Source organism: Branchiostoma lanceolatum, chromosome 4 (genome assembly GCF_035083965.1).
Source record: "Branchiostoma lanceolatum isolate klBraLanc5 chromosome 4, klBraLanc5.hap2, whole genome shotgun sequence".
Lineage (NCBI taxonomy): Eukaryota > Metazoa > Chordata > Leptocardii > Amphioxiformes > Branchiostomatidae > Branchiostoma > Branchiostoma lanceolatum.
The window spans coordinates 7665870-7682344 of record NC_089725.1 but is presented as its reverse complement, the minus strand read 5'-3'; the positions used below and the strand labels follow the sequence as shown (position 1 = coordinate 7682344).

The following is a 16475-nucleotide window of genomic DNA, read 5'->3' as shown; positions in this document are numbered from 1 at the left end:
GTGGAATAGTTCTTATAAAGTTATAGTCTTCACGGTCTAAATACTAAAACTGGCACAACTTTGATATGTATACATGCTTGTAACGTTGCTTGTGATATTGGCCAGATGTAAAGTTATATGATTATCATTAAGACTTTCGGAATTCGTTGTCTGCTTTCACTATTTGGGCACCTGTATATATACTACACAACTCTTGTTGGTCTCAGCCTTACTGACAAAATATTAATAATACTAAGAATCTAACCCCTAGATCTTCGGTTGTAGTCAAATTTGTTTATCCATTCGTTTATTATTCACTTTGTTGTAGTTTGACAATTGCTTTATGGAACATTTTGATTTGGAACTGAACTTGCGAAACTTTAATGTCCCTTTCGTCTTCACCAATTGGACAAACACCTCTTACTGACACGCATTATCTTAGTATAATCCTGTTTTGCTTCTGTGTATTCTTATTCATAAAGATGAGTAAAAGCGAAACCACAAACAAATATCAAACATTCACTGTCATAGACACCATCGATTCTTATCAAGAATGAATGGTTTGTCTAGGGCAGTGAATATTTGAGATGTGTTTCTGACTTTCCTATACTATTCAGGTATTGGGAGCCTTGAAGAAAGAACGACAAGTTGTTTTGAAAAGGACAGACGGGTATTTATTTTCAACAGAGAACCTCTGATTCTCGTATGGTTTCTCATTTAGAGACAAAGATTATGTCCTGACCGTATGTATTTATAACTTGTAAAATTGTTTACGTTATTCAACTGGAAACTGTACAGGTTTTTTTTACGTCTCTCACTTTGCCTACAAAACTACGTTACTCAGTAACGCGATAATAACAATCAGGCATCACGAAAACTCAGTTTTCACAAATATTTACAACGTTTAAAAGAGACAAGTTGTCCAAGACAAGTTCCACATAGTTATACAGATGTATATGAATGAATTGCGACATCAACTGTTTCAACAACAACAATTTCGTACGGTGTCATTTTAACACTGCTGACTCACAAGGAAAATTCACTGCATTCAAAGTCTAAAACGTTTGCAACAAACTTGGCAAGTCATCGGCATAGATAATATAGCATTCTTATCCAGACTTCACAACTCTTGTTGGCATTGTCAATAAAGATAATCAGGAAAACACAGTTTCTTAAACTTATTATAACCAACATTTTACGTGCTGAAATTACAGTGAAGATAACAAGTGTTCTAGCTCGCCGACCCTGCCGGTAAGTACATACGGATCATCTCTTGCAAGTCCCCGGGGTAAGGCGCGCGGTGATGCCCGGGGATGTCTGGTACGACTGACCGGGAAGGTAGACCGTAGGGCCCGCCGTAAGAACCGGCCCCGTAGCTCGCTGCCGTCGCCGACGCCACGTACGACGATGTCGGTGCTGTGTAGGCTGCGGACGAAGTGTCACTTGGGCTGGACGGGTTGGAGTTTGGCGACTCGCTACCGGCTGTGCACCCTGCCGATGTCGTAACACAGTTGATCGGGTAGGGTGAGCTGGACTGGGTGACGTACGGGTAGACTGCCGCAGCACGGGAGTAGTCGACGGGTCCCTCGTGGTGGTGGTCGGGGGAGCTGGACTCTGGCGCCGGCGGGGCTGGGGGGATGAGCGGGTAGCGCTGGTACGGGTGGGAGAGGTGATCATGCATCATGGAGGAGTAGTAGCCGTTCATGTTCATGTTCATGCCGTACCCGTTCATGTAGCTGTGGGGAGGGTAGCCGGGTGGAGGGGCCGGCATGCCGCCGGTACCGCCAGGTGACAGGTAGTCTTGCATGGGCACACCTGGAAGCGGAGGTAGGCTGAACTTGGCGTTCTTCATGGTGTTCTTCATCTTCCTACGCGGGCGGTACTTGTAGTCGGGATGTTCTTCCATGTGCTTCGCCCGAAGCCGCTTCGACTCTTCCACGAACGGCTTCTTCTCCTCGGCAGACAGTTCCTTCCACATCTCGCCGAGTTTCCTGCTGATCTCGGAGTTGTGCATCTTCGGGTTGTCCTCGGCGATCTTCCGACGCTGTCCTCGAGACCACACCATGAAGGCGTTCATGGGACGCTTGACTCTGTCCGCCTTCTTGGGTAGGGGGCCGTCGTCGTGCCCCGGGGCGGGTAACATCTCGGGGTGGGGGTGCATCATCATCATGGTATACGGTGAGATATGTGGAACACAGAGAGATACACACAGCTCAGACTTCACCGCAGGAATGAATGACACCTTGGAAGGACAGTGGCATTTTATGGGACTTCACCTGTCGTTGTTATGCAAATCATTATCGACACTCTTCGCGCCCTTCATGCAAATTAGCAGTCTTCCAGGTGTTCCCACGACCTGTTGATTGATTCCATTGTCTTGTGTGACATAGTCTTGGTCAAATCTAGAAAAAACAAATGTTCTCCAGAAGAAAAATAAAGTTTATGTTCTAGCGTGAGAACAAATCATCGAAACAAAAACATTTGCGCGATGAATGGGAATTGGTGACCAATATTTTATTAGTGCGCAACTTTCCCACGACTTGGAAATATCGGTCATTGTTCATTTACTATAACATACGATAGTAAATAAATGTATCTAAAGTTATAGAAATATGTTGGGAAATCCTAATAAATTCAGCACGGAGCTGACTATGGCAAAGATAATGAAAATAATAAGTTTATTGCAAAGTCATGCCCGTAGGCTAATTGCATGTTGACAACAATGCCGAGGTACAAACATAAAGTAAAACATAAGGCATACATGTGATACAAGATCATACTATATTGCTAGTCTACAATAAGTTTCTATATCTACGGTACTAATGCGGGGTTTGATTTCTTCTTTGAAAGCAGTGGAAAATAAAAAGTCCCACACACTGGGTTGGATTATTCCAAAAGGAATATTAGTTTCTGTGTATTTCTTAATCTAGAAAATCTTTAGAGATTTCAGATACTTTCGTGAATAATCTGTTTCTTTCTGCTTCGAATTTGGATTACATTACAACAAAGACTATTGACATATTGTTCCTCTGGCCACAGCTCTGAAAAGCCCGGCCATAATGCCTTTGTCTTGTACATGTTGTAATTGTTTGTATGTTTGATGAAAATGTTAAGGCGATACACCTTGAGGGCTTCTCTGTACAAAAGTCATTGTGTGGTGTCAAAGAAAACTATTTTATCCTCACAATGTGAAATTAGTGGCACAAATGTAGGCCAGTGTCAGAAAGTTAAAGTAGGCAGGCGGTTCAGACAACATCCATTGCGATTAAAAGTAAAATAGAGAGCGTCGAGCTGAATACGCGATGTACAAAAAAATGGGATGATTTTCGATACATGTATAATTTCCTTCGCTCTCTGTGAGTTTTTTTAGTAGAACCCCCTTGCTCTCTTTTATTTTAAATTTCACCTCTCAAATAAGATACCAATAATTGCTTCTATTTCTAGATCATTGTGTAGCAGGGGCACGTTATTTCGCTAAACCTTTAACGGTAGCCATACTGTATATCCTTTGCGTTTATTGAATGAATGAAGATCTTTATTGTACATTTTTGCTCAGCCGAGCCATGTACAGGTCATACCAAAGACAAAACATACAGATGTTGGTACGAGTATCGTAGTCTAACATATAAGTTCGGTTTCTTCTCGCTTCTTGTAGAAAATGTAGGATTGTATCATTTGTATGGTTTTGGCTATAGGCTGTATGTCAAAACGCATAAAGAATATACGTTTTCAGTGCTACTCATATGTCTAAAATGAGGGACTCTATCTTCCATAAAACTAGATAGAATATTTTTTATCTGTTAGTCACAAATATTTCAACAGTGTAGTCTGTACCAAGGAGATTTAAAGCAGATTTTAAACCTCCTTGTCTATACTTTTCCTTCTTGTCTGACCCAGAGGTCGTTGACCCTAAGGTGATCTGCGGGCCGATTTTAGTAGAGAAATTGTGACTTGCAGATTTGACTGAATGTTAAAAATTCTCCGTCCTTTATCCTTCATATTCCCTTCTTTTTTCTTTTCCCCTTTTCGCCTGTTCTTCCTGTCTTCCTGTCTTGTTGATACGTGAACTAGTCAACTACAAACAGATATTTTCGCTGTTAACTTTTGCTTTTAATTTCGTCGAATGCTCTTACAAAAATGAACGTTTAGGTTGTTCCTTTTTTTCTGCGTTTGAAATTTGATAATGTGTTTTCTTATATGCAAAAGTGTATCCTCGATTATGTGATGTTTCTTCGTGTGGATACGGGCCAATTTGGATAATTTTAAACGACACTTGAAGAACGCGTTTTCTTGTAAATGTCGCTGTAGGCTGTTTACCGGTGATACTGGTTATTTGCGGCGCTCTGATAGTTGAGTCCAGAATACATATCCCAATTCTTTATTTACAAATTTAAAAAAAAGAGTAACAAATCTATATTCTATTACATATACATGTATGTACATATAAACGACACGTTGCTAGATGGCTGACGTTTTTCGGTAGTTTTTTTCTGAGTTGCGCTGTTTTCTGGTTGTTCACGTATCCTTATATGGCCAAACTTAATCGGCACGCAAACCCAATCTCTGCCACGGGACGTAACGTTATTTCATAAATAAGAATTTAAAAAAAGTCCTTCCGATGGTAGTCTGCAAGAAAGGCTAATGTTGTGTGCGGTAAATGCAAGGACCATTAGGATATAGTGTGTGCAAACTGTAAAGGTTTTTTACGTCGTTTTTGGGTAGACAAGGACGACGTGGCACTGCACTCCAGTTTTTCATAACTTATTCTAACAGTGCCACGTACAGATAACAACAAACCCATTTCTACACCTGGGTGGAGTCAGGAAAGTCGTGTAAAGTGCCTTTCCCAAAGACCGCTGGACCAATTCTAAAGTTACCTGCACACTTCAACAAGGACACTATATAATGTCATTGACTTGAAGAAGCATTGTTTCATCCTAGCATCGAAAACCGTACCGTAATCTACATGACTTGATAAGGTGTTTAGAAGAAAGCAGAGGCAATTGACAATACTTTGCTTTAATTTCTTCACGGTTAGCTGGTGTGTTACGCCGAAGGGCGGTTGTACCGGCTATAAGATATAACGTTAGATACAGATAATATACATATCGTCTTGTGGTGTAATTTACCGTTGTTTTACTTTAGTCATGGAGATTCTTGCTTCACTTCAATATTTTTTCAGGGTTACTATTTGTTCATAAATATAATGATTATGTCACAGGAACGTCCAAATCTAACAATACAAGAAATCCACGTGAGTTTTGACATGAATGTTCATGGTGTTTTTTTGGCTTGTGCGGTAAGAAATTATTTCTGTCTTCATCTGAACAGGGGGTCTGAATTCGAAACTCCAAGACGAAGTTAGTTTTATCAAGGTTTAAATACAGATTTAAACCTTGAGCTCCTTGGTTTTATTGATGACAAAATGGCACTCGTTATACAAATTCATATCGATATCTACAATGCAGGTAGACAAACCTGCCATCCGAAAACAGATCTGATCCTTTATTACTAAAAAGTGAGCAGATAGAAGTTGAACCAACCTCCTTGGTTGAGCTTAATTTTTATTGAAACATAAAACGTGTTTTGTTGTGACCTGTACTTAGGCCAGTGTGCACGCGTGGCAAAAATGTGCAATAAAGGTCTTCATTCATTCATTTATTGGTCCTTTTTCTCACAAGATCTTGTTTCGCAATACACATGTATCTATTCCGTCTTTACAAAGTCCTAACCACGGGGAACCGAAAGTTAGACATAAGGCCGTCTGAAACGTTCTTTGGTATTTTTCTCACTTGGGACACAAGTTGTGTGGCTTCAGAGACCGCACCGCTCGAAAACACGTCAAATTAATTTAATTAGCCTTCTGTTCCCAATCGGCTCACGTTGTATCGCACTGGTACGGTTTCGGGTTGCAAAGACACCTTTGTTGTCTTGCTTAGGAATGCTAATATATTTACATCTCATTATCACCTTCGCGAGTGTTAACGAGAGGCCGAGGTTGGCATTTCCATTTCTTTGGCCCTGAAATTGCATTGCCCAATTATGAATTACCATATAAAACAACCTGTCAAATCCGGCTTCGCCAGACAATTATTTATGTCAGACCCATAAGTTTTTGTTTTGTCTTTTTTCGTTCCCTTTTTTTCGTTCTGTGGGAAAACTTGACAGAAGTGACGAAAATACTTTTTTGCTACTTTTGTAAAAGTCGTGTATAGAGCAAAGTTTAAATACGTTCTACTCAAATGTGGTTTACAAGCATTCAACATTTAAACTTCTGATCCCCAGCTGCTGACAACTCTTACGTTTTTTGCTCTTTTTTTACTCATAATCTTATTTTTGTCTTACTTTTATGAGGCAGCCAATGAGGTTTGAGCTACATACAGTATCACGTAACAGTGGCAGCATACGTTTTCCAAAAGATGGCAAAGGCTTTGTTGCTAAACGTTACATCGATTTTGTTCCGATTACTAGTACCATTTATTCTATAAACTTGTCCAGTGGTTTGTCTGTATTTCCTGTAATTCCTGATGTGGAAATTTAGTTCAGAACGGAGTCGTTTCTTTTGAAGAATCTGTTCGTATCAGTTTCATGCAGCTGTAACGTTAGTTCACGTAAAACCGGGAATCGGGTTTGCATTGCTGGCGTTATAACTGATGTTGCAACTAGCACATATCCCTAAATACACCGTTTCTAAAAATCCCGAGTTTATATTACCCCGCGAGTTTATGTGAACTAACGTTACATTGTAAGAGTAGCCATGTTCCGTTATGAAACATTAATCAATTCACCGCGTCATCATGAACTTGGCGTATGACTGAACCTCAACATGTGAAAGAATATCCCAGTGTCAGATTCTTTGGGACATGTTCGAAATATAGATACCACCGTGATCATACAAATAGATAGTATGTATTGCTTTGCGTCATTTTGACCCCCTCAAACGAAGAATGGTTCATCCGCATTTGTTTTCATCTCTTTGACTTCTTCTCAAGTATCTTTGTATCTAAAACAATTTACATGGGTCCTAAAGTGTATAATCTATTGTAGACTAGAAAAGAAAAACAAAACACGTACCAAAAGCATACTTATCTATTGTATATGTCAAATTTTGATGAGTCCTCATAGTAAATTCTCTTTTTTTATGAGCACCAGGGTGTGCTTAAACAAGGAGGTTAAACGTTTAAAAAATAAGACCCTTTTAACCTCTTTGTTTTGTGCAGAGCTTCTCGGACACTTTATACAGAAAAAAATCCTCGTAGGACATCTGTAAATTTAACATCCAAATTGCGCCCTATTTTCATTCCGATGGCTTGAAATCATAGAAAAAATACGACAAAGTTAAAGGCAACCAAAATAATATTAGGGCTTAAAAATGGAAATCAAAAATTGCTGAAATCTTTATGGTAGTGACATTTACTAACATTGTTTAGCACATTTGCGTAATAACTTCATACTTTTAGGATTTTAAAACCGCGCAAAATCGATGATCCCCTTGGTTTCGTGAGCCTACAAAAACTCCGGCCACGATTCTCAGTGAGTTCTCACAACAACCTCGTATTTTTGCATCATGAACGTTGTGCTATACATTGTGATAGTGTTGCTTGAACTAAGCATTTATAGAAATAACTAAATAAATTGACTGTCAAAGTCCAATTTTTCGGACCCTGATATTGCTTGGGTTTCCTTTAATAATGCACAGACTATCTGTTGTGGTCTGCAGTAAGGTATGTTTGTACCAAATTCCCTGTCAGCTTTATGAAATACCAATAATTGGCACGGGCAACCAAGGTACAAACAATCTTTACCATCTAGCCGAAAACACCCATAAGATCCTATAAATTTATAGGTCACTTACAGAGGTTCCATTAATGACCCCTGCGATACAACAATCATGTCAATTCTATATACGGTATATCATTCGTGACTTGAAGGGATGGAATTTACAAATCAAAACGGTTGAAACATTTACGTAATAATCGGAATCCTGTACGTCTAACGGAATATTCGAAGTGTTACAACCAAGTGTGTGCTGTTGTTTAGTAATAGAATAATACATGTGCTGTAAAGGGTGTATGAAATGAACGCTAACTACATTTAGGGCCAAAAATCAAATCGTTTGTTTACGACCAACTTAACCCTTAGCACACTGAAGTAGCCGTTTCGCACCGAATTCCATCGAGAAGGTTAACAGAACCAAGGAGGTTATAAAACCTCCTTGACAGAACTGTTGCAATGAAAACGTCAATCAAATTATGGGCCAATCAGTTGTAGCCAATCAGACCGGAACAGAAATGAATTTGAAAGAGGGATATGAGAAAAAGAACCAACAAATATCAGCAAAAATATCATTTATTGTCGTTTTTTTCTGCTATAGAGGTGTACGATAGACCACCACAAAGTACTAGTAAGCTCAATGAGTACATTTACGGAACTAGTACGAATAGGCTACTAGTATACACCCAAAATTGGAAGCCATTCTAGTGGCGCTAGGTCATTCACTCATGCTCTAATTAGTGACACGTTGTCCTTTTTACCTTTTGTTACCGTTTGTCTGACCAAAGCTTAATCATTTCAACCATTTTTTAACATAGAAGAATTCCACTTTTCTAATGGTTTTGAAACATTGAATAATTGATTCTTACTCTTATTCGTTCTAAGATCAAAATCATATTTCAACCTCCCTACGGAAACCATACTTTCATTACTGTTAGTGGTTAACTGTTGTTGTGATAATCTCGAATATTGTTCCGACAATAACAAGAAGAGAATTGGGGCGCTTGTAGGCGAAATGATTTTAAGTATATGATAACAATCGAATACGTGGCTTTCCTCGCGACTTTTGCCACTTTTCTCCATATAAACTTGTACTTTCATTGCCAGGATAAAATGAAAGAACGGTGCCAGTTGGTGTGACGTCCCAACCTAGGCACCACCCACCTAGCCGACTGACACAATAGTGTTAAACTGTTCCCGTACTGGACTTGTATATACATGTACCTGTGTACCTGGACTTGCATATCAGTGTTGGACACAATATCCGTCGTTTTCTGCTGCAATTCAGCACGGAACTTTATAAACGTAAAAATCAAGTTAGTACTATGTCAAGATTTGACCAGCAAATACATGTATTTTTGAGAGATTTCGTGTCCACTTCACTTTACGTATTAGTGATGTGTACTTTGTTTTACATGCAACGTTAAACGAGTGGACAACCCTTACTGTATGCAAATAGGTAAATTCATATAAGCGAATATTCAGATATTAGAAATTGTGGTACGGACGTTGGTCAAGGTCACGTTGACGCTCCTTGTTATTACTATGCTAAAATCATACGGTATCTACTGTTGTGAATCTATATTTGTAGAACTGGAAGGCTCTTAGAAAGCCAATGGCCGCCTTGTTGTGTCAATAAAGTTTTTTCTATGATAGAAGGTAACAAAAACCGTCTGCAGGAAATCATTTCGACATTGTAACATTTCAAAGAAAGAATATCGGCACCGAGCGCAACAACAAAAAAATTAAATTGGAGTTTTAAAAATTTGAACAAAGCCATACAAATCGTTCTTATTGTATGGCCGCCAATTTCAACAAGTGGCGACAGCAGAATGGCCCCCCTCCCCCTCCAAGTACGATGAAGCCGTACAAATCTCGCCCTCAACACACGTGAAACATTAACAGTGCATATATAGAAGCAAGGAGGTTTAATCAAAACCTCCTTGATAGAAGGGACGAATCCCCTTACATTTCGAACGCCGAAATTTTGCTCCCAAGTCGAAAAATCAGTTGTTGTCAACCAAAAGTTTTGCTTTGACAGGAAATGTATTGCTGACACACTTTCAATAAACACGAAACTATTGTACTTTGTCTGTAGAAATGCTTGTTGTGGATGGACAGGTGCTAGGATGTTCTTTGCCCTGCGCTAAGCAGTCAACATGGCCCTTTGTCCCGTTTCATGATACTTTTTGTGCGTCGACAATGAGTGGTAATTGCCATATTGTCGCCTTTTAATGCATGTTAACATTAGCATTAATCACCGTCTTGTGACATTCTTGTGAAATTATAAAAGAGAAATTTGTGTTATAATCTTCTATTCATAGTTTGCAAGAGGTTGATATGTTCGTTTTTATTCTGTGAGTTGGATATGACTTTTTCGAGGCTTATAAGACACCTTATGCTCGGTGCTTGTAAAGCGATGGTAAAAGCCGTTTGATTGGTCACTTGGCAAAGCCCTGGTAGTGTGATCTATTGTCATGCAAGGTATTTTCCACCTATTGTCATTCAGATAAGAAGCCCGTAGGTCTCCCGTGGGCTTCAGTGCATTGTGCAACTGGCTCGAGTACGTCCACACCAAGCCGGCCGCGTCCTCCAGAGTTTAGTGTGATTTACCAAAATGTCTATCAACATGATGATGCATCAAGAGAAGAGAGAAGACGAAACAGCGAAAAAGGACCACGTCAAGCGACCCATGAACGCCTTCATGGTGTGGTCCCGCATCCAGCGTCGGAAGATCGCCGAGGACAACCCGAAGATGCACAACTCTGAGATCAGCAGACGGCTGGGCGAGATGTGGAAGGAACTGCCGGCGGAGGAGAAGAAGCCGTTCGTGGAAGAGTCGAAGCGGCTACGCGCCGAGCACATGGAGAAGTACCCCGACTACAAGTACCGTCCGCGCCGCAAGCTGAAAACCATGATGAAGAACACCAGCTTCCCGACCATGCCGGGCGGGATGCCGCCCAACTACTTCCCGGGGTCCAACTGCAGCCCGCCGCCCGCCTTACAGATGAGTATGCCGGAGCAGTATTCCCACATGAACGGTTACATGAGCGGCTACCATTCCTCCATGATGAGAGACCCGACCAACCCGTACAGTCACCAGGTCATCCCGTCTTCTGCAGCGGCGACCACAGCAGGCAGCATGCCGACCAGATACGACATGGCGGCGCTCACCTACAGCACCTACGCCTCCATGCCGCCCACCACGTCCTACACAACAAGCAGCTGCGCCCTCCAACCCTACCCGGTCTCATCCTACCCTAGCACCGCCGACTTCTGCGGGGTGAAGCCCGAAAGGCCGCCCGCCAGCTACGACGACCACATCCGGCCGTACTACAGCGAACACTGTTGAACTTTTTAGGACAGAATGTTCAACTTCGCCCAGAGTATTTTTGGGTCCGTTTCAAACTGTATGAACACATTCTATCTGGGTTAAGGTAAATTTTTAGGATACATATATCGGTGTGTGATTTCCAGTGTAGTGTATTAATTTCTTAAAAGGAGACATCAATTTGTCCACGTGTAGGTTTACATACTTATCTTTAGACAATGTGCATTTATTTTGTTCCACAGGTGGTTCAAAGAAATCATTTCATATTCCACGAGTTCATGTCCTTTTTGCTATTTTTGGCGTAGCTTCTGGTCATTTCCAGAACTTATGATATTAATCTGCGAAACTCCTGTTTTTTGTTTTGTGATTCAAACCAGTTTTGGATGACTGCCATGTACAAAATTTTGTGGACAATTGTTGCTAGGTGGACGAGTCTAATGTTACCATTGAGGGGGGGGGGTAGCTTTTGCCCAAACTTGTTATATTATAGGTGTACAAGTCTCAAAACCGCTGTAGAACTACTCTATGTGTACAACTAGCGACAGTATGTTAGATAGTGTTTCGACATGTAACATTTTCCCAAGCAGGAAACTTTGTTTATGTCTAGAAAACTATGTGAGATCACGATGAAAACCCACTTTGTCACTGAACGAATGCCTTTTCGAAGGCATGATTACTTCCGACTCTAGCATCAAATACGTTTTGCTTCGCAGGGTTTTTAAAGTGAAAACAGGTTGAGTTTCTTTAGAAATCAGAAAAGTGATCACATGTACAGCATAATTACCGGTGTTCAGACTTCGTTAGAATCTTTCTATATGCAAATCAAACGATGCATCAAAAGATAATGATACAAAGTAGTGTAATGATGTAACTACAGCGAAAATAAGGGTTTTGTAGTAAAACTACTAGTATACGGTGCCAAACAATGTATTTTGAAGGAATTTCTTATTATCATTTGTGTAAATACTACAGCAATGTTGCGGTTTGATAATGCCGCGTTGAGAAGGCAGCTATCGCTATATGTGTAATATTGCAACTGTTTTATGGCAGTAGAGAATAGACCGAATGTGACGAGCTACTTACCTTTGTAATGTAGCAAAGAAAATAAATAGATATCAAGCTATGAAACGAATTCACGGACAGTTTTCCCTTTGTTCTTCATTGCTTTCGTGTACAGATTGTAGAGCATGTCTAGGCTGTTCGTACAAAAACTATACAGAATTCTCCAAGCAGAGATTGTTGGGGAAAATTGTGAATTTCTTATGATCATATGCCCTGTTGTTTTGTCCACACTCCCTAACAGCGTAATATGGGAGTGCGGACAGAAAACAGGGCGTATGATAAGAAGGTCACAATTTTCCCCCAACAACCTCTGCTTGGAGAGTCCAAAAACTAGATTTTACGTTTCAGTTCCAAAGAAATTATAAACACAGAATACAAAAGCGCGCCCTCACTTCGGCTACAGTGTTACTGTGCATGGTGAGAGATAGAGCTTAAGCCCCCTTCTCACTGGACCCGCGGCACGCTGGCGGCGTCACTGCGTTCTAAACTGGATTTGTGTTACCCTTGACTTTATAATGGGAATATCATTCAAAACGTACAAGTATGACCAAAAAGACAACAAAACACACAAGGCTTAAAAATGCTCGCTTTTTGTCGATGAAATTCGTTGAGTGCATTGTCAATTCGATCGGCCGCAGCGACGCCGCCAGCGTGCCGCGGGTCCAGTGAGAGCTTTAACTGCGGCATAGGCTGATCCAGGTGAAACTACCAGACGGTAAAAGTGACCTGACCTCGAAGAACAGTAGCGCATGCTTCCCAAGAGACGTACTGAAAATTGCAACAGACGTAGAAATCGCAACGTAGCTTTATTGACGCATCAAAAAGTACATTGACTTTCGCACGTTCAACTTCACATTCACATTGTCCCATTCTTATTTCACGGTCAACTACACACTACGAAATATAAATGCCAGGCTCCACAGGTCGCTGGAAAAATCCTAGAAATTGGCCAAATAGACGGATAACATGTCAGAGAAGTTAGCACGCTATAGAAGTTGCACTGGACCCTCTCTCCGTAGCCGACTCCCTTAGCATACTATTCACTCTATTTGGCCAATTTCTACTATTTTTGCAGCCATCCGCGGGGCCTGGTAGAGGCTAGAACTTGACCGTCGTGAGGCAAAACAAATCATAAAATACCAGCCAAACACAAAATCTTTGTTAATCTTCGCGTATTTTTAAAGATTGATTCTAACATTGTTGCACAGAGTCGGAAAATCATACGGGATGTAGTCAGTAACTATGACTATGAAAAGTGCTTGCTTAGGTACCGGCAGTCGTTTGTGCAGTTTTGGCAGTGTCACTACACAGTAGTTTTGGCGAAAAAAAGAGGCTGGCCTTTGATTCAGCAGTTGAACTACATGCATGGGTAATTAGAGCGAAGACTAGAAGCTGAAGAATGTCAAATTCAAAGGCGAATGTCCTTCCAAAACCATTTCGATCTGGTGTCCTGTAGTTTCAGGTCGTTTGCTCACATTGGCTCAGTAGACCCGTTAAAGGCGCTACCTGGCGGCTGACATATGTATTACAGATAAACAGTAGCAGCTCATTACCTGAATGAAAAATGGGGGTAAAGTTTTTGGCGTGTCTGTCTGCCTGGTTGTGGTCAACATAACTCATAAACCTTTGGATGGCTTTTGATGTATGAAAGGAACAAATAGTGCCCTTTACTCCAAAATCAACCGATGGAAATTTTTCAATATTTTCCAACCAACCAACCAACCAACCAACCAACCAACCAACCAACCAACCAACCAACCAACCAACCAACCAACCAACCAACCAACCAACCAACCAACCAACCAAACAAACAACCAACCAGCCAACCAACCAACCAACCAACCAACCAACCAACCAACCAACCAACCAACCAACCAACCAACCAACCAACCAACCAACCAACCATCCAACAAACCAACAAACAAACAAACCAACAAACCAACAAACCAACAAACCAACAAACCAACTAACCAGCAAACCAACAAACAAGAAGTGGACCAGTCCAGCACGCCCCTGTGTAGCGGTGAGAGTGCGCGCGTCCGTTCCCCTCTGACCCCCAAAGTTTGCTAACGGTGAGAGCGGGAGGTTTGTGTGTGGTTCGTGTGGAGTCTAGCAGCGGGTACGGCTTACCCTGGACTTCCCTTCACCACTAGCAATCATCGTGGGGGAATTCCAAGCAGGAAATAGCGTGCAAATCTCAAGGAAATGGTCTCGATATGGTTGCAGGGTCCTTGCGGCGTGCTTGCGGGCCTGAGACCGAAGAAGCTCCGCGCGCTGTGCCTGCTCCTCGCGGCGGTGTTGCAGGCAGTCGGCGAGTCCGCGGCTCCAGCCGAGAAAAACTCTCGTCAGGACAAACCAAGTCGTCTACCAGCTGAGAGAGTAAAGAGGTAAGGAACGCTTTCATCAAGAAAAATTCCGTTACCATCGGTCGGGAAAGGACTTTCAGTTGGAAATTATGGAACTTTCACTTTTCTGGACCTTTAATGGTCACCTCCTGGGCATTTAATGATGCTAAGTCCCAAGAGACGGGCCATCTCGCCTTTCCTGCGGTCTATTTGTCATCCCGAAGTCAAGTTTACCTGGTAATGAAGACCGTCTGCCCGACCGATCTGGTTTCACTTATCCGCCCCAGCCTTTATTTATCACACAGACTGGGAGTCTGAAACTTTGACATAGAGTTGAACAAAAGTTGATAAAACATTAAATCGAGCTAGATTAACAGAAATCATTAAAAGTTACGAGCTTTTTTAAAATGTATTTTATTCGTACATAAATTTTAAGGGTAGTCCCTTCAGTTAACTGTGTGACAGAGTTCCCTTAATTTCTCTCAGAGTTTCCTTAAAACTTTGAAGCTTAAACTTTAAAAACTTGGCCATGCATTATGTCAAATGTAAGGATTGCCACTATGAAGAGTTGTTAAATTTATTTAATTTTGCCCCTCTGATTTGACATTATTGTCCATCATTTTTTGAAAAAGCTTTGAAACTTGGCCATGCATTATATCAAATGTGATGATTGCCACTATATGAAGAGTTGTTTAATTTACTTAATTTTTATCTTCTGATTTGACATAATTTATTGCCTGTCATTTTTTGAAACCAAGATGAATTTTGTTGTGAAAATTCATAACAGAACTTAAAGTTGATATCTACCATTACATGCTGCACAACACAGCTAGACAAACATCAGTTCTAGTAGACACTTATAAGTGACCAGGGCAGGTAGGGTATCCTTTCCTGGCTGCCCAACCAAAGATGTGTTTAGTCCACAGGACTTTCACAGGGCTTCAATGTGTTCTCTTCTACAAAGCCATCCCCGATACTTTCAGCCTCCCAGCGATGGCTCTGATTTCCGGAGCTAAAGTTTCCCCACGTTTTCTGTTTAAACTTGAGACGAGAGAGGAAGGAAGTCTGGGATAAACAGGTCTGCACTCCCAGCTGTGAATGGGTCAGTAAGGGGATTGGTAGATACCTGTGGCTGACTTCCAGGTATTTCTACTGGGAGAACAAAGTTGCTCTGAGTTGCCATGCCAACAGGGTAAACCTCGAGGTGGAAATATTTGGTAATACAATACGCCGCACTAGTGGTACGAAAAGAAACAGTTGAAGAGGGGATGATTGTCGGAGGGTTTGTCTCGGTGAGATGTGTGTTTATGTTGTAGCGGTGGGGTTCCTGACAGTAGTCCACTATTCACTTCTCAAAATAAACAAACTGGCTGGTCTGAGTTACAGTGGTGGAGGCCATGGCTGCTTCTCTGGGTTCTGGCTTGCTGTCAAGTGTTTCCAGATCTGTCCCTCTGGACATTTAGAGGTGTTGCATGTCTTTCTGTTTTCAAGACCTTTCAGTGAACTCTACGGTGTCCTTCTTAAGTTCATCTTCTGAAGTGCACCTACTACGCTGAATGAATAAGAGAGTGCTCAGTGAAGAGGCCATGACAATCTAGTTTCTTGGTTCTGAGATATTTGGAGAAAAATGATACATCAGATGGGCCAAATGAAAATGAAAGTAGAAAAGACAAGCTGGCATTTTGTGATATCATCTTATTGTGTTCAGAATATAACTTTTATCTGGTAAAGCCTTAATCTGTCGGGTCTTAAATTAGATTAGAAAAAAATGAACTAGTGAACCTGAGAACCAAGCAATCAATCAATCAATCAATCAATCGACCAATCAATCAATCAATCAATCAATCAATCAATCAATCAATCAATCAATCAATCAATCAATCAATCAATCAATCAATCAATCAATCAATCAATCAATCAATCAATCAATCAATCAATCAATCAAAATCAGTCATCAGTCACAAGTGTACTATTTGCCTTTTGGC

At 41.1% G+C, this 16475-nt stretch overlaps 3 protein-coding genes across 3 annotated transcripts in view; 2 read left to right on the top strand and 1 right to left on the bottom strand.

Annotated features, from left to right (window-relative positions):
• Positions 1 to 627: 627 nt before the first annotated feature.
• Positions 628 to 2238, bottom strand: LOC136432402 (transcription factor SOX-1-like). Its single transcript, XM_066423649.1, has one exon. It carries the CDS (start codon positions 2147 to 2149, stop codon positions 1211 to 1213), a length of 939 nt encoding a protein of 312 aa, XP_066279746.1. The 5' UTR covers positions 2150 to 2238; the 3' UTR covers positions 628 to 1210.
• An 8030-nt stretch (positions 2239 to 10268) lies between these two features.
• LOC136432401 (transcription factor Sox-3-like) lies at positions 10269 to 12215 on the top strand. The gene has a single exon (XM_066423648.1). The coding sequence runs from the start codon at positions 10370 to 10372 to the stop codon at positions 11102 to 11104; it is 735 nt and encodes a 244-aa protein (XP_066279745.1). The 5' UTR covers positions 10269 to 10369; the 3' UTR covers positions 11105 to 12215.
• A 2006-nt stretch (positions 12216 to 14221) lies between these two features.
• LOC136434145 (fibrillin-1-like) overlaps positions 14222 to 16475 on the top strand; it is a 53983-nt gene continuing 51729 nt past the window's right edge. The window contains exon 1 of the mRNA XM_066426912.1: positions 14222 to 14532. Coding sequence (XP_066283009.1) covers positions 14351 to 14532 — 182 coding nt within the window. The 5' untranslated portion in view covers positions 14222 to 14350. The remainder of the gene's footprint in view (positions 14533 to 16475) is intronic.

Bases quoted from the DNA above. Each gene is read 5' to 3' on its own strand.
- LOC136432402 (XM_066423649.1), bottom strand. From the start codon at position 2,149: ATGATGATGATGCACCCCCACCCCGAGATGTTACCCGCCCCGGGGCAC.
- LOC136432401 (XM_066423648.1), top strand. From the start codon at position 10,370: ATGTCTATCAACATGATGATGCATCAAGAGAAGAGAGAAGACGAAACA.